At 39.9% G+C, this 18980-nt stretch overlaps 1 protein-coding gene across 9 annotated transcripts in view; it reads right to left on the bottom strand.

Annotated features, from left to right (window-relative positions):
- Window positions 1-18980, bottom strand: part of SEMA5B (semaphorin 5B) — a 506649-nt gene that overhangs the window by 174020 nt on the left and 313649 nt on the right. For all 9 annotated transcript variants that reach the window (XM_072985220.2, XM_072985226.2, XM_072985227.2 and 6 more), the window contains one exon: window positions 2650-2695. In XM_072985220.2, the coding sequence (XP_072841321.2) occupies window positions 2650-2695 (46 nt within the window). The remainder of the gene's footprint in view (window positions 1-2649; window positions 2696-18980) is intronic.

Here is an 18980-nt window from a genome sequence, read left to right as displayed (position 1 = left end):
TCAGAAGACCAAGCAGTCGTAAGATCGAATCCACGCGACGGAGTGAGCTCCCGTCGCTTGTCCCAGCTCCCGCCAACCTAGCGGTTTGAAAGCATGCAAATGCAAGTAGATAAATAGGGACCACTTCGGTGGGAAGGTAACAGCGTTCCGTGTCTAAGTCGCACTGGCCATGTGACCACGGAAGATTGTCTTCGGACAAACGCTGGCTCTATGGCTTGGAAACGGGGATGAGCACCGCCCCCTAGAGTCGAACACGACTGGACAAAAATTGTCAAGGGGAACCTTTACCTTTTAATAGACACAAGACGATATCCTACAGTTCAAAAAGGCAGAAAGGGAGAAGGAGAGGAGGGGCAGATTGTTTGTGACTGTCCTCTGTTTTAAGTGGTGAGCCATAAATTCAAAATTGCTAGCTAAATAAGAGCTTGAGACCAACATGGACACTGCAGACGCTTCCATCTAAGAAGTTTACCTGTCCTCTACATCAGTGGTCCACAACCTTTTCCTAACTGCGGACCGGTTTTGGGGGGGGCGTGGCATGCTTGTGCACACGCACAGGGGCGTGTAGCATCGCGGGGGGGGGGAAGTTGCACTTCCACACATACACAGGGCGTGCTCATGGGGTGGCAGGAGATCTGTGTCCGTGGACCAGTCCTGCCTAGGTTGCGGATCGCTGCCATGAAAAAGATGAACACTGTATATATTATCTTAACAGTCAAATAAATTACAAATGCTACTGCATTTACAGGCAACATTTTTTTGAAAAATCCAATTTAATCCTGCTGCCATATTTTGCAGACCACAAGATACAACTACACTCTATGAGAAGAAGAGGAGGATGGGAATAGGGACTCTATCCTGTTTTTAACATTTAAATCCCAGTTGTGATACTGATTTTGTGGATTCTTGTGAAAACTATTCCACCATTTTGGTTGCAGGAATAACGTGTTTGACCAGCTATGCTAAAGTTCATCTTTTCAACTGTTTATTCATTAGTACTATGCCATGTACACATACTGCAGTATCATACCAATGTAAAGCACACTAAACATGAGCCTGAATCAAATGTTATTTTTATTTGTCTACAGTCTTGTGAAAGAGAAAGCACACTCTCTTTGAATTCTATAGTATCAGGACATAATAAAATTAATCTGAAAATTAGCAGGTCTGAAAATTAGGTAACTATAACCTCAGAGGAACCACAACAAAGAACATATTACACTGTGTTGTGATTTATGTAACAAAATTAATGGTGTAATATGTCATGTTCATCTGATGCCATGCTCACACTAACAAAAGGTTTTCCAGTTCTTCCCCTTTGATTTTGCTATTAAAATTTGAAGTCACACGATACACAACCATTAGCAAATCATTTACTCAGCAAGCGCACTAACTGCAAATCATTTCTTGCTCATCCAGAGGCTTCTACATTTTTGCTGTGGTTCTTTAAAAAAAGTTGTGTTGCTGCCCATATCTCTGCTTTTTTTGACTACTGTCACTGTGCATGTCCTTTTAAAATGGCTTTTTAAATTATTTTTTCCTGTGGCATTTCTGTTGATGTGTTGGTTAACTTCTATTAAATGGTCTCAACAAGAAGTTCTTGGCACTTATTGAACTGGAAGGAAATTAGTCAGTAACCCAAAAACACACTGGGACGCACATCCTGGAATAAATGCCACGTGAACTCAAAGCACGACAGGAACCCAATTAAAAGTCGTGTGACAACAGGGGGTCATTTTGCTGGTGTGACCACGGCCTCAGGTTGTATTTACCTAATTTTCAGACCTCTTAAGGACCAGATGATTTCTATTATGTCCTGATACGTAAAACCATACAATTCAAAGAGGCTGTACTTTCTTTTTCACATGACTGTATAACACTTTGTTAAACCCAGCACCAAGACAACCTTAAAATCTAATTCAATGCTGTACCCGGAAATACTTTACTAACAAGACTGCATTTCTTGTTACACTTTTAATTCTTAAGCAAGCTCATCAGGATGAAAATGTCACATATCTTCAAACTGATTCCTTTCTGATGGGGCTTCAGATCTTATCATGCTGTCACTAAAGAATTAAACAAAATTCAGTTCCTCAGCATTTTCTGCTTACACAAGGCCAACAAAAACTCAGGAACACTGAGAGAAGAGAATGGCAAAAGGCTTCTCTGGAAGCTGCTGACGTCTGCATTAGTGAAAGCATAGGATTTCTTTGCATTGTTTCAGTTAAGCTTGCACAGGCTATCTGTCACAGGATTCTCTCTGCTTCTAATGCAATGCCCTTTTCTGGCACTTGTCCCTCCCGCCTCCATTCAATACACAAAGGATAAAGAGTCACACTAGAGAAATACAAGAACATTCCCCGTAAAGCACTTCCCAGCTTTATCTTCTTAGCAAATGCTCAGTCTTATGCTGAGGAATGTGCTGAAAAAGCACCATGAAGTGAAGCAGAAAGGCTAATTTTTTGAGAAGAGTTTGTGGAATATATGACCTTGAAAGCCACATTTCAAGCTACAGCCTCCTAAACAATCTATTTCTTTCTACTACCACAACATAGCTATTTACTGGTAGGGTTAAAAAATACTGTACAACTAAAAACTATTTACATAAACTGCAGTCAGAATATATTTTGCATGAAGATGTGAACATACCTGAATTAGAGAAATGTTGTGTAGACTAAGTCTGAAGAGGTAGTTCCTGTGTGAACAAGCACAAAAATATGGAAGTTATATTAGGATATACAGAACTTCAGAATGAGTAATGGAATACAATAACTACACCGTCATAGCATGGGAGCAACATTTAACATTTCCTGGAGAATCATGCAACAAAATACTAACGAATCGTCTTGCTTGCTTTTAATCAACTCTCCAAGCCCCCAGATTCTTCCTATAGAAAGAGACCTACATTCTTGACTAAATGTAGCAATAGCTAAGACCTGTGGTAAACACGGAATGTCACTTAGGCCCTCAGGAAAACAAGATTAGACGTTCTGAGCCACTAAAGAACTCCAATGATATAACCTTATTTACTTAAATAAGGTGCTGTGAAACTAGGGGTCTGTCTATGGTGTTGTACAGTACAGACACGTGGCTACTACGTGGAGGTTGGCAGAAATTACAGTTTCTGGCTATTGTATCCATTTTCACACTAGGAGTTGTGTGGATCATGCTGTTACTGGAAGCAATTTCAAATAACCACATAACTAGCTGTATTCTGTGCCTTTCTCTCAGGAACTGAAGCCAAATTATGTGTGACGTAAGGTGTATGATCATATACCACACCAAGTTTTCCTTTGGATGAAACATTATTTGTTTGTGGTATATATACCTTGCCTTTCCTACAATGAGCTCAAGGCAGCACCCACAGCTCCTCCTCCCCCACCACTCCCCCGCCACAACTTCATTTTTACAACCACGGGTTTCCTGGACATGTGGAAACATGAGCCCAGACCTCCTAAAAAGCCTCCAGTCCAACTCTTAACCTCTAGCTCTCACTGGCTTTAAAAAAATCCACTGGGAGCAAAAGGAGAGACAATTTGAACAAGGGCTGCCGTGCCGAGAGATGAATTAATTCCTTCTGCACTGTGAATCACCACCTGCTGACACTGATATTAATCACAGCTTAATATGAGGTATGCAGGGAGAGAAGTACTGGACTGAGATCACAGCATGGGGAAAGAGTTAAAAACCTTTCTGCCCCTAGCAACAAAGTCCTGATCCTAATTGATCCCATGCCTATTTTTAAGCCAAAGAAGAAAAGGATACCAGGAAATGCAGTCATGGAACGCTTATGTTGCATGTTGTTTGGCCCTGAGGTTCTGAAAATACAGCCTTCTCAGCTTCCCTCATTCTTCTCCCTGCTCTTTTTAATGTTTCTGTTTGTGAGCCAAAAAAAAAAAAAATTATTTACTCAAGCAAGTGCCTGTTACCGGTTTACAAGAGAGCTTGGTTTTGATTTATGAGTCCAATCTTCCCCTCTTTGGATTTCAAGTTCTGAACGTATCACCAGCATTTAAATTTTATCGGGGCACACTGCTTGATCTACGGAAAGTGTGCTAACAACTGCAGTATCGCACAATCAGCAAACCAGTTCCCCACATCTAAAAGACACATCTCTATCTTTGTCTGATCTGATCGGGTGAAGGCCAGATGACCTTCCCCTGCAAGGCGCCTCTGATTTTGCCCTCTTCCTCTGGTCAGGATAATCGAACAGGTACCACTGAGGTATGACTCTTCCAGGCACCAGTTCTTCCCAGTTTTTTAAAGAAAGCTTGGGCCGCATTGGAGATGTTATCATTAAAACAGAATCTCTAAATCCTCACCACTTGTGGGGAATCAAGGCCTCAAACCACACAAGCAAAGCAAAGTGTGCTGCTTATATATCATCCCATATTATTGAAAGCACTTTCTTGACAGTTTACAATTTAATTATGCAGGGTACACCGTGCCCCTCCCCTGGGTCCAGATACTCAATTTACTGACCTCGGAATGAAAGAAGGCTGAGTCAGCTCTGGGCCAGCTACCAGAGCCAATTGGGATCGTACCCAGGTCATGAGCACTGTCTTATAGCAGTTTAACCACTGCATCATAAGACTCCTTCAAGGATGTATAGGAAGAAGAACAAACTTTCAGTTTACCAGAACATCCGATGACAGTATCTGCAATCTTTCAACATCTCTAAGGCATTTTCAACATCTCTAAGGCATTTAGTTAAATGTGCCCATGGGATGTTGCCCCTACTGAACCATATACTTAATATTTTCATGAATACTCTGTATGTATTCTCAAAGGCTTTCTCGGCCAGGATCCAATGGTTCCCAGCCGTGAAAGCCTTCAAGAATACATTGAACGCCTCTACGGGGAGGAAATGGTCAGATAGACCCGGAGACTGGAAACACTCCGAAGCGAAAGAGCACACCTACTATGTTCCTCCAGAACACGGCCAAACAGCGCGAAAAACCTACAACAACCAATACTCTGTATATTTTCCCCTTTTTCCTTTTTCCCCCTTGTGAGGTACACAGAAACAGGTGTCACTTGATCCCTGTTGGCTTGGAGCTGTAACTACAATTCATCTGTATGTTTCTCTTGTAACCTTTAGGAAAAACCACATCTTGCCACTGCAAAATTAATACAGGGCATGATATATCAAGACTATGCACATGTTCCTCAAGAGACTCTGACCATCTATAAGTTTCATGTCCCAGTTCACCCTATGGAGGGCAACCTGAGGTTTAATGGGTCTATATTACTTGACTGTTGTTAAGAATGCTATTTAAATGCATTGCTTTTGGATGGATCGTAAGAAGGATCCTGAGTTTATGCCAGGTTTCTTGAAGCACTGTATATTTTGACCAAATAAACAGTTTTAATATTCAAGAAATTTCTTCCATAGCTATTGAATGGGCTTTGGAAGCAAACGGATCAAGCCAATTACCCCTGCCCTAAGCATATGAAATACAGGGAACAGGAAAGTCAGTTTTCTGGGGAGAAATACACATAAATCCAGATCAAGAAATTCTATATATCCTTCTGTTCATTCACAGGGAAATGTGCTCAGGTCACTAAGACAGAACATTTTTGGAACATTTCACTGAAGCAGATCTAAGCATTTAACAGACCAAAACAATGTCATACATACAATGCATAAAGAACTAACTTGACCACTGCATATTAATTTTAAGGATGGATCTTTTGTACCTAACAAAAGACCCAAAACACCAAAGCAGCAGTTGCCAAAAGAGAATCTATAACCATGAATTATTTGTGTTTATGAAAGAGAAGTCACAAAAGTTTCATGTTTCTTTTTTGTTCCCTGTTTTGTGTAACCTTTGGTGCCATTTCACTCTGTGTCTGTCAAATTCCTGAGAATATTTTCCTCCCACAGCACCATGAAGGCTGTCAGAACCTGATTAGAATTTTGGGGGAGGAGAAGGGAGTACTGAATCTGAAAAAGGGCCTGGAACCAAATTATGAGAGCTTTTCCTTCAGTTGTTCCTTGTAGGATTACTATGTGCTGGGCTCCTGGTGCCCTCCTGTCAAGGTTTGAGATTTTGAATGTATAAATTGTTAAAACAATTAAGCGACTGTAGCAAATACAGCCATGAACATGTACATTGTGCTTTTGAAATGCAGTTTGAATAACGGTTTACTAAAAGTCACTACAGGGCAATCAGCCAGTTTTCCAGCCCACTCTGAAAGCAAGATCCATCTGAAATAACTTTGCCTTGCAAAAGAGCCTCTTTCATACCTAACAGGAATGTGGAGGTAAATAATTTGCAAGAAAACAAAAACAAAGGGGAAAGAGAAAAAAAAACCTTCTGGAGTCCTAAGGGGTGGACAGAGTAAATTGGTACCTCACCAAATTAGTTCACCAGCAGTTTATGCTCATGGCATGTTGTCTACGCATTAAATATTACCCAGGTAACTTACTATTCCCGCAGGTGCCCAGACCCAGTTAATCAAAATAAACACTATTATATAGTGGCAACTTGCTAGTCTCGTATTTTATAAGCCATATTTCGTCACCCTGGTAAAAGCAATAGTTATTTATATTAAAAATATTGTGGTCATTTACAGAGATCAGTCACTTACTAAACTGGCAAAATTCAGTTGTTTGGCAGTTGAAGAGAAATGTAAGTAACTGAAAGAAATATAAATATAGGGAAGCAAGAGACATGCCAAACCATACACTGGATACCAGCAACACAGATACTGGGCACCAGCCATCAATAAGCATGTGGCAGTGGAGCAGCAGGCTTCTGGAAATGAACTTCATGGGATTGGCATATGGCTGGCTTGGCTGGAAGAGAATATTATTTAATAATGTTCTCTGTCTGTCATTATAATATGCTGAAAGGCTAAGAAATGTGTTTTCTTTCATATATTCTTACTTTTAAGAACACTGGCATTTTAGACATACATTCTCTCCTGCTTGATTGTGCCTTTTTAGGCTATAGGTCCCCGTAGTATTTGAATGTAATTTAAACAATTTGATATTTTTATTATACCTTTTCTACTTTAGCATTTTGGACTGAAATATATTTTCTGACTTAAATATGAAGGGAGGGATGTTTCCACATTCAAAAAAGTAAATTAAACTCAAAAGTCTATTGACAATTTTTTTCCATCTCAAATTTTATCAGGTAGAGGCAGATTTACAGCTCGCTCCCATAATTATGCATTATTACATTAATATTAACATATTAAATTAGAATTATATTCTAAAATATCTATTTTAAATATGTTTTTACACCATTAAAATCCCTTTTTATGCAAATGTGGGGGAGATTGCAGATTGCTTAGCTTTTGTAAAAAGAGGAGCCTGTGATTCAAAAAACGTTGGGAACCACTGCTTTACAAGATGTTTGTTTCTGTGTGCCAGGTAGTCGCTGCATGGCTAGCTTGCTGCTTCCTTGCCTTTTTTTTTCCACAGTACCTCTCGTGGTCTGTTGTGCTGGGTGCATGGTGCTGACCTCACAGTGCTGTTCTCTCTCTTATAATTTTGCATGCTTAACTGTTTTTTAAATCAGCTAGTAAGTGAGAGAGGGGTTTTCTTGTATATTTGTAGCCCCCCCCCCCCATGTTTAAGATTGGTATGAGGGTATCTTGGCTGGACTATCTTAAGGGGGCCTCTGGTGGTGGTGTGCACGGGAGGGAGGCGTGGTGATCTATGTGATAATATAAACTAATGTCTGAATAGGTGTGATGATGACTTTTATTTCTCATATACTGTGGTCTGTTTTTGGAATAAACTGATTTTCTCTTGCCTGGAATCTTTGCTTTTCTGGAGTAGTTTTAAAGAATTTATTAGGGCTCATGAGTGCCAGGGGAAAAAAAAAACAAATTAGGTAATCTGAATGAGAAGCACAAAACAGACTTTCCAATTTGTGTGAAACGAAAGGACAGGTACATAAAAATAAGTAAACAAAAGAAGCACCTAAAAAACCTTGAAACAACAGGAATATGAAAACTTTCACCATGCAGATCCACAGTTAATATCTGTATAAAGTATGTAAATCTTTAGGGCTGCTGCTGAAATCTTCTCTGGAGTCCACATTAGATACGGTCACAAGAAAAAAAATCACCAAATTTCACCTGTGGAACTATGGTGGAATACGCTGCCATCTATACCTGAATCTGCAATAAAGCAAAAAAGCAAAGTGCTCTGCTTATATATCATTCTGTAACATTTAAAGTACTCTCTGGGTGGTTTAGAATTTAATTATGCACGCATTGTCCCCACCCCAGCAAGCTGGGTACTCAATTTACTGACCTCAAAGGATGAAATTTTGAGTGAACCATGAGCCAGCTACCTGGAATTGAACCCAGGTCGTTAAGCAGAGTTTTGGCTGAAGTAATGCAGTTTAATCACTGTGCCATGAGGGGCACACTGAAAAACCTTTGGTAGTTATTCATAAAAGAGGTGGTATCAAGTTCTATATTTGGCAAAGCAGTGATTTGGAGTAGCCTACCAACATTACCAGAATGTACAGTCATTGTGCTGACAAGGGAGGACAGGTCCACAGCTGAGGTGTCGCTGCACAGCATATGTTACTTTCCTGAGATGCTCGGGGACTCTAGTATAGAGTTGATGCTAAGTAAAGACATTGGTAGGGCCCAAGGTCTACCATCCTAGCTTACTAACTACAATGATTACATACTTAGTTACTAATATTAGCTAAGTGGCTAAGAGCAAATCTGCACACACAAAATGTACATAGACTGAGGACTGAAAAATGTATTTTACAATGTGGCTTTACTGAAACAGTTATGTTCATCAGAGAGGCTTTCAAATGTGACCTCACCTGATTTTTTCTCTGCCTCATGCCCTACTGCCTTAATATGGAAACATTGTGCTGTTATGGTCTAATGCCTATTTAATGATTTTATGACTGTATTATTTAAAAATACATATTCATTTTCCATTGGGTCAGGGAAGATCATAGGAAAAGGGATTTGGAACAAGGTAAGGGTTAAATAAATATACAGAATGTAGCAGATAACAATTTATATCATTATTGCTTTTACCTATGAGATTTATTACTAAGCTTGCTCCACACTAATCTTGCCAATTTTTATAAGCCTTTAAGATTTACATTTATATCTTAAGTCTTCTTTCTTATAATCTTAACCCATTCGTGTTCTCATCTCTCATCCTATACAAAGGTTCCCATTTTTTCTCACCTCAATAATTTCTTTGTCCTTTAATACTTCAGTTAAAATATTGATATCTGCCATTTCTAAAACTTTTGCTATGAACTCCTGGATTGTTGGTGTTGCCTCATTTTTCCAGTATTTTGCAAATAAAATTCTTGCTGCGGTAGTTACATGTATGATCAAGTATCTTTTTCCTTTTTCTATCGACTCTGGTACTATATTCAACAAAAACAGTTTAGGTTTATATGGAATTGTACAAGATAACATTTTTTGATAAAATCTCATGAACTAGTTTCCAAAAGCTTTTAACTTCCTTGCAAGTCCACCACATATGATAAAAACTACCTTCTTTTGATTTACATTTCCGACATTTGTTAGAGGTATTCTGATATATTTTCCATAATTGTTCACATGTCATATGCCATCTGTAGAACATCTTATATATATTTTCTTTATGATTAATTCATTTTGTTAACTTAATATTTTCTTCCCATACTTGTGACCATGACTCCAGATGATTTTATGACTGTATTACTGTTAACCACCCAGAATAGTGCATAGCACTAATCAATCAATCAAATTTGTACTTTCCAGAACCCAGAAGGAAGCATAGTGAAATGAGAGGAGGAATAGGAAGAAGATTCATATTGTCCAAACACTTTTCACATGGAAGGGATTTCCAAGCAAGTGCAACTGTGTTGATGCTTTAAGATGAACATTGCCTACCCTCCAATAGACTTAATTTATTTAGGGGGCTTCTTAAAGTAAAACACTACAGATCTCCCAGACAGTTTTAGGTATAAAACCAGCTTATAAAAGACTGAGTGCTAGCAGTGCCCAGCATCACAGAAAAAATGTGACCCAGACAGCAATATAACAAGAACACAGCGTGCTACTCCTGTCCTCTGAAGATCCCAGCCACAGAGACTGGTGAAACGTTAGGAAGAACAACCTTCAGAACACGGCCAAAGAACCCGAAAAACCCACAACAACCATTAGATCCCAGCCGTGAAAGCCTTCGCAAATACATAACAAGGTTTGCTTAATATAATGCATTAATAATGTGAAGCGCATCACAAAAGTGAGTACACCCCCTCACATTTCATAAATATTTCAGTATAGCTTTTCATGTGACAACAATGAAAAAATGTCATTTGGCTACAATGTGAAGCAGTGAGTATACAGTTTGTATAACAGTTTAAATGTGCTGTCCCCTCAAAATAACGCAACACACAGCCATTAATGTCTAAGCTGCTGGCAACAAAAGTGAGTATACCCCTACAGTAAGTAACAATGTCCAAACTGGATGAAAAGTGCCAATATTTTGTGTGGTCACCATCATTTTCCAGCATTGCCTTAACCCTCTTGGACATAGAGTTCACCAGAGCTTCACAAGTTGCCAGTGGAGTCCTCTTCCACTCCTCCATGATGACATCACAGAGATGGTGGATGTTAGAGACCTTGCGCACCTCCACCTTCTGTTTCAGGATGCCCCACAGATGCTCAATAGGTTTTAGGTCTGGAGACATGCTTGGCCAGTCCATCACCTTTACCCTCAGGTTCTTTAGTAAGGCAGTGGTCATTTTGGAGGTGTGTTTGGGGTCGTTATCATGTTGGAATACTGCCCTGTGGATCAGTCTCCAAAGGGAGGGGATCATGCTCTGCTTCAGTATGTCCCAGTACATGTTGGCATTTATGGTTCCCTCAGTGAACTCTAGCTCCCCAGTGCTGGCAGCACTCATGCAGTCCCAGACCATGACACTCCCACCACCATGCTTGACTGTAAGCACGACACACTTGTCTTTGTACTCCTCACTTGGTTGCCGCCACACACTCTTGACAGAATCTGAACCAAATAAGTTTATTTTGGTCTCATTGGACCACAGGACATGGTTCTAGAAATCCATGTCCTTAGTCTGCTTGTCTGCAGCAAATCATATGTGGGCTTTCTTGTGCATCATCCTTAGAAGAGGCTTCCTTCTGGGACAATAGCCCTGGAGACCAATTTGATGCAGTGTGTGGCATATGGTCTGAGCACTAACAGGCTCCCCACCCCTTCAACCTCTGCAGCAAAGTTGGCAGCACTCATACGTCTATTTCCCAAAGCCAGTCTCTGGAGATGACGCTAAGCATGGACACTCAACTTCTTTGGTTGACCATGGCGAGGCCTGTTCTGAGTGGAATCTGGGTTGTTAAACTGCTGTATGGTCATGGCCACTATGCTGCAGCTCACTTTCAGGGTTTTGGCAATCTTCTTATAGCCTAGGACATCTTTATGTATAGTGACAATTTGTTTTCTCAGATCCTCACATAGTTCATGACCATGAGGTGCCATGTGGAACTTCCAGTGACCAGCCTGAGAGAGTGGGAGCAATAATACCTGCTCTCCCTTCACACCTGAGACTTGTGATACTAACGGGTCTCATGACACCAGGGAGGGAAAACGGCTACTTGGGCCCAATTTGGACATTGTCAATTAGGGGTGTACTCACTTTTGTTGCCAGCAGTTTAGACATTAATGGCTGTGTGTTGAGTTATTTTGAGGGGACAGCACATTTAAACTGTTATACAAGCTGTATACTCACTGCTTTACATTATAGTCAAGTGTCATTTCTTCAGTGTTGTCACATGAAAAGATATACTAAAATATTTATGAAATGTGAGGGCGTGTACTCACTTCTGTGATATACTGTATGTATATGTATATATGCATATTTGTGTGTGTGTGTGTGTGTGTGTGTGTGTGTGTGTGTGTGTGTGTGTGTGTGTGTGTGTGTGTGTGTGTGTGTGTGTGTGTGTGTGTGTCAGGCACTTATTTTGTTAGTTTTGATTGCTAAATGTGTTCCTGTGCAAAAGCTGATACTGAAATAACTATGCCAAAATCAGGCATACAGCCCTACATGTCTGGTTCTTTTAAAAATACATACACTCTCACATATGATAGAGAAGAGAGACAATTGGACAGCCTATCCTCATTTATGAAGAAAGCAAGGGTCTGTTAGAGATCAAGAAAGTTTCTTTCAGGCTCCTGATATATTGACAGAAAAATGAAGAAATGCCAAAACAGGGTTATGAAGATTGTGTTCAAATAGCTCTGCTGCCCCTCCCTTCGTGATAGGTCCTGGCGAAAGCACAGAATTCTTTCCAAATGTTTATAAACATTTTTCACCATCCAATCAAAGCCAACTTGCATGTTTTCAGTTCGGCAAAGCTATGCTTTTCTGGCACTATGTTCATCAGTGGACTGTTAAGTAGTTGAACAGACATCTCCTTCATAATTAAAAAGAAATCATGAGCTCAACTGTCCAGCTGCTATGTAGAAAAAGCCTTTTGACCCAAGCTAGTTGCAATGCAAGGGACGTGGTGGTGCTGTGGGCTAAACTGCAGAAGCCTCTGTGCTGCAGGGTCAGAAGACCAGCAGTCTTAAGATTGAATCCACGCAACAGAGTGAGCTCCCGTCACTTTGTCCCAGCTTCTCACCAACCTAGCAATTTGAAAGCATGTAAATGCGAGTAGATAAATAGGTACAATCGGTGGGAAGGTAAAACGGCTTTCCCTAGTCATGCTGGCCACGTGACAACGGAAACTGTCTTCAGACATGTGCTGGCTCTACGGCTTGAAAAGCGGGATGAGCACCGCCCCCTAGAGTTGGACACGACTGGACTAAAAATGTCAAAGGGAACCTTTACCTTTTTAGATGCAATGCAGCACTTGAATTGGTGGGAGATATGTTCTAACCTTGTTAGTGAGAGAAACAGTAAGTTCACCTGCTATCCTTTCCCACTGGACCATGTTTGTTTCCTTCTCCAGGCATTGTAGAGCCATCCCCCACACATCTACCTCACATCCACCATCTGATCATCATAGTTCCACAAAGACACTGAATAATAGGCACAACACAAAACTGCATCTAAGTTGCATCAGTCTGGGAACAATTCCAAAAATTTAAGGATGAGGATTTTTATTTATTTATCTTTAACTTCTTGGGAGTGCAAATCCCATAATTCTCCACTCAGGGAAGAGGCACTTCACAGATACCTAAATGTGGCTCACCTGGGAGAAAGACCTCAACAGGAAACCTTTGAGGCTTAGCTAGGCCCCGCTCCATCCAAGCTTCCTGTTCTTACCCTGTGCTAGTTGGGAGCTTTCTTTCTGTACAATAATTGGCTGCAATATCAGTAATACATATTATTTAAGGTGTTCCAGGCCATTTTTATGATATTTTAGATCACTTGGACTTCGATAAATACAGAAATACAATAAAGCATGTACTAGATACTTTTGTCTCTCCTGAATTTCTCATAATTCAGCTTTATTAGATCATCCCATGTTCTCTTACTATAAGAAAAGAAAAAATCTCCATAACCAGCTCCGCTGCATAATTGTTTAAACCTATAATGTCCCTCCTTACACACAAATTACTTAAGCAAGAAATTCTCAACATTATAAAGGATGGAAAAGGTCAAAAAAACATAAAGATCGTAGTAATCCAATATACAGTATATACAGTACTTGGAACTTCAAAAAAGCTTTATCCTTCACCAAAGGCTCCTAAAAAAAAGTAGCTGCTATGGTATAAAATGTAGGCCCTCTGGAAAAATTCATTTCTGGTCCAGACATTACAAATAAACCAACAGTTTTCATAATGAAAACTTTGCCCATTGGCTGCATTCTCCAAAGATTTTAACCAGGGAGATGAACTTTGAATACTGAATAATTAATTCAAGTGCTGCAGTATTTGCAGATGACACCAAAAGATTCCAATCGGTAGACACTTAATTCTGTGCCAGTTCACAGCAATTTTGCAGTAGAAAAAATGTCAGGAGAAATATAGTGCAAAGGAAGAGGTAAGCTACCTGTTTTTAGATATGCTACACTTTTAAAAACCAAATGGTAGAATCTGTAGATGTAAGCTGCCTAGAGTGGTCTTAAGTGACTAGATAGGTGAGATATAAATAAAATAAAATAAAATAAAATAAAACAAATAAATAAATACAGTATTCCATTTCTTAACTTCCAAATGAAACTCATAGAAGTACAAATTCTAGCCAACCACTAGAATTCCTTCACCTTCACTTTTTATTCAACTCCTGAGCCATAGATGTCATAATGCCCACCAATTTCCTTACTCTGTACAGGGTCATGATTTGTCCAGGCTTTGAAATAATGAAGCCAGCAGAAAGTTGCTTGCAACAATTTAGCGGTCATTCTCTCCAAATCAGCTTTTGGTACCCTTTCTCTCAATCGGTCTAGGCCTCAAATTTCTAGCCCATGAAAGGCTCAGGTGCATATTGTGTCAAAGGGCTTAGAAAAACCACATACCCTAACCTAAAATTCCCGTTTCAATTCACCTTCTCTCTCTCCCTCTCTTTAGAGAAGCCCTGAAATGTTTTAATTAAAGATTTAAATGGAGGCAGTATGTATAACAGCAATTTACCTGCACCTGTTTCTTTTCCTCTGTTTCTCATACAAGCAGCTTCTTAACTGATTTCAAGGGACCTTTGATTGTTTTAAAGTACATTTCAAAGGAAGGGCTTTCCTTTCCCACAAGGTCACATTACCAGACATGAGTAGGCCCGTGATCTGACTTTTAAATCAGAGCATTTATTCTGTCTCCCAGGAAACATAGACAAATCATGTTCATTGAAAAGACAGTTGTTTATTCTTCACTCTTTTCCATACCAATCAGATTTCAGGTGCCCATCCCTCAATAATGTAGATAAAATCTAACCACCCCCTTTTTTTTGCATCCCCATTAATGCATCAAAGAGGCAGAACAATTTATCTGAACAGTGTGCTTTGTTAGGGGACAACCAATTACATGGCAGTGTTAAGGCCGCCCTTGTTAACAACAGCTCACCCACATGGGCATCATGTCAAAGTCTGCTACATACTTTAGTTCTTTCTGAAGAGCTGGGACTTATTAACCACAATTAAATCTTAAATTCTGCACTGGAAGATATCAGATCCTGAACTCAGTGCAAATGAGGAGAAAGAGCTGAGCCTACAGAATCCAGAAACATACCCAAGATGTTTATGAGTTGAGTCTTCGGCAGACATCGGCTATCATTCCCATCCCCTTTTTTTGCCCTAGATAATGATGGAACACATTTATTCCAGATGAAAGTCAAGAATAACATCTGAAGACAAATCCTCAGCCTACCGTTACACTACTTCCGCCCAAGTATTGTGTTCCTCCATATGAACCTCCCCAGGTATTAAAGACTTTCAGAGGAGGCAGTTCTCTGAGTTCCACCACCCTCAGAGGGACATTTGGTAAGGACACAAAAGGTGGCCTTCTAAGTGGCTGCTCCCCAGCTGTGGAATTCCTTCCCAAACGAAACTAGGTTAGGTTCTTTTTTAATTTTTTTCTCTCATGTATACTTAATCTTTTTAAAAAAATTCAATGCAATGGTTGTTTTAACAGGATAATACACTGAAATGAATTTTTAGTATTGCAACTTACCATGTTTTAACACTATCTTTTTTTTTAACATATTTTTAAAATCTGTTTGTAAGTTAAATTGGGTTCCTATATTTTTAGGAAGGTGTTACCTGCATTAAAGTGTTATTTGTGTAACTCGATTTAATTTAGCCAAACAGTCCTCATTCTGATCTTTAAATGTCAAGAGCTTCACAAAACAAACAAGAAAGGAGTAGAATCTGTAACTCTGGCTTCCTACGCTCAGGGTTGTTGGAGGACACTACCCCGTGGTCAGTGTGGAAACAAGATTTAGCTGCGAGTCCAATCAGCTTCGGTATGTGAGCAGGGGAGGTGGTGCCACCTTGATCTATTTTCCAGGCACCAAAATGACTTCTCAACATGTGCTATGCAAGATTTGATGCCAGCTGACTCAAATGCTCTTGATGTTGCCCAATACTGGGCACAAAATTACCTGGCATATTTATCGGGAGGGAGGGAGGAAAAGAAATGCTAAAGTGTTTTTAAACATTACTGAAGACAGCTTAATCCCTTGTTTCTACTTACTAAATGACATAAGGGATTAGATGGTGATGTTGTTCAGCTGGTTCCTCCTCCACTTTTTTCTTCTTCCTTTTTTATTTCCTTAGTTACATAATCTGAACTACCTGGTCCCAATTCACATCAGAATTATTCTAAGATTTAATAGGTAATTCCTCTTCACAAGGGCAAGATTCATCTTTCTGTTTGTAATTCTTCATGTCTTCCACAACCAGCAAACAAAGTCAGTTATGTACCCATCAGAGATCAGTGTCTTTCAGAGCTGTAATTGGCCTATGTTTCCATTTCCATTTTATTTTATATTTACATTTTGCTCTTCCTTGGAAATCTCAGAATGCTTACAAGGAGGCCCCAGTGTTCTCCCATCCAGGCACTGATATTCATGTAAATTTACATATTCATGTATATTTAAGAGTAACACAGCATGTGGTGTTCTCAGAGCTTTCCTTGGTTCGTCTATGTTTACCCTCAAACCTAAACATTTTCCTTCTTGGAACAATGGAAAATGCACAGACAAAGAGAATGTTGAAACATACCTGGCATCATAAGTGTGCTAATATTCCACACTGGACTATTTTTCTATCCCTCAAAATACCTAAACGTGGCAGGCAATTATCCCTCTTACTAGGAGGAGTCTCTAAAACCAGCTTCCGGGTATCAACAGCTAAACAAAAAGCATCAAGGACAAAATGTTTTACAACTCTGTTGGAACCTGTCAGTGATCCTGGCAGATGGAACAGGCTTTTTCCTGTGATGCATTCTGGCTTCTCTTGCTTCCGTTGCTGCAACATAAAAATTGTCTTAAAACACGCTTTTCTCAGTGCTCCAGCAACCTAAAGCACCCCAAGCCCACACCTCCAACTGCTACTTCCAGGGAGATGATAAATGTGTTTTCCTGCGTCTTCAAACCACCTTTCTGTTTCAGCCACTTGTCACTGTCCTATACTGTGCTATCTAAGCGTATAGATATGCCTGCGCACCCACACTGTGTCTTGCAATTGTCCCTCTTTTTAAGCATTCGAAGTTCCTGTGCAGCATTCATTCTGAACAGGTTCACTGAAGCCACCATCTTCTTATCTCCTCCTGACACAGAGGTTCCCATGAATCACGAGCAGCTCAGACAAATTTGCAGGAAACTGGCACTATAAAGCTCTGTACCTCTGCCATAAATTCTTTTAGGTTTTTTTGAGGATACTGTTGTCTGAACAAAATCTAGCCACTTCAGCATGATTCATCAGCATTAGAAGCAAAAGCAAAAACAGGCAAAGTGTATGTACAGTAATCCAAAACTTTTTGTTTTTAATGTTCTTCGTGGAGAGGCACATTAAGTAATTTAGAAATGCATTTGTGTTGCATAAGGACCACATGGATCTCTCTCTTTTATTTCAATGCAATTATGTGATTTACATTTACCACTAAACTGGATGCTGAGTATATTAGGCACCTCTTTTAAAGGACATATTTTTTTAAAAAAATATTAACAGTATTAACAATTATAATATTAATAATATTAATCAATACATACATTTATATATTTCTGGCGGACCCTTATGATGTCACAGACATTGGACAGGAAAGGTTGGGAAAGAGAACTACTTCTGACACAGAAAAGTATGGAAATAGGGAAGACAACAAACTGGGTAAATGGTTCCCCAAACAATGACAATATTCAGCTAACCAGGTAATACGGCAAACTGAGTCAGAAAAAGGAGTACACCATCTTTCAGTACTTGGGCAGGTGCTAAAACACGTTTCAACAGTTGCATCATATACTGCCATGCCTAACCAGGCTCACATCCTGCATGGCTACATTTACAGCGTACATGATATATGAGACCTTTTCCTGGGGACTATGCTGCTGCTAGGGTTTGTGAAAGGCTCACATAGGGGTTCCCCAACAATAGAGGTCCTGAACTGCGGCTACCACGGCTTATGCAATCAAAAGCCTAATACATCATGATGTTTGCATTCCCCTCCTCACCTTGCTTCAAATGCTACACTGATCCAAGTGTGTTCACAGGCTCTTTCCCCAGTCTCCTTTCTCTTTTGGTTTTTAGCACACATATCAGCATTTTTTTGCTATGAATCCATCAGCTCTGCCACCAGCTGGAAATGGATGGAGATGAGTGCCCTTTTGAAGACCTCTCATACAAAAACCAAACTTTCTACTCTTTCAGCACCACTCATCCTCCCATTTGTCCCCTCGCCCGAAGACCCAGAGGAGCACAGTAATTCTGTGAAGCTTCAAATGGCACCCTGAGAGCTGGCAACTCCATGCGCATAACATGATGGATGAGAATGTGATGAGTTAGAAAGTATACTGTTCAAAGCTCACCTCCGTTATGAATTCAGAGTGCAGTCTCAAGCAAAGGACACATTCTCAGTCCTGTAACATGATGGCAATTACACCACTGGCTTAACTCACAGAGCCCTTGTGAGAATTACTAAGGCAAATACATTGGGCACTTTAAACTCTTAAAGTTGGCGTGGAGGATGCTCCATAAATACTTAGCATTGTCATGCGTTTAAAAATAAAAGTACTAATCTTATGATGGCACTAGATTTTAACTTATATTATAATGGTATTATATGCTGGGTGTTTCCCCAGGTATCTTATTATAATGTAACCGACTGAATAATTGTTCAGAATTACTCCCTTACATACATTTAACTCAATTTTAATTAGAAACCATGTAAAAGTTGCAGGAGATCACGTTATCAAGAATCTTATCCAGAGTACAAACTGTCTGTGGTGCTGCCATATGACTGAGGTGGCCCTGGGCAAAATGCCTTCCGAGGGTCTCTCACACACATAATCACTCTGCCTTCATACAAGATT

Source organism: Pogona vitticeps, chromosome 1, assembly GCF_051106095.1.
Source record: "Pogona vitticeps strain Pit_001003342236 chromosome 1, PviZW2.1, whole genome shotgun sequence".
In the NCBI taxonomy this organism is placed as follows: Eukaryota; Metazoa; Chordata; class Lepidosauria; order Squamata; family Agamidae; genus Pogona; species Pogona vitticeps.
This window is presented reverse-complemented; position numbering and strand designations above follow the sequence as displayed.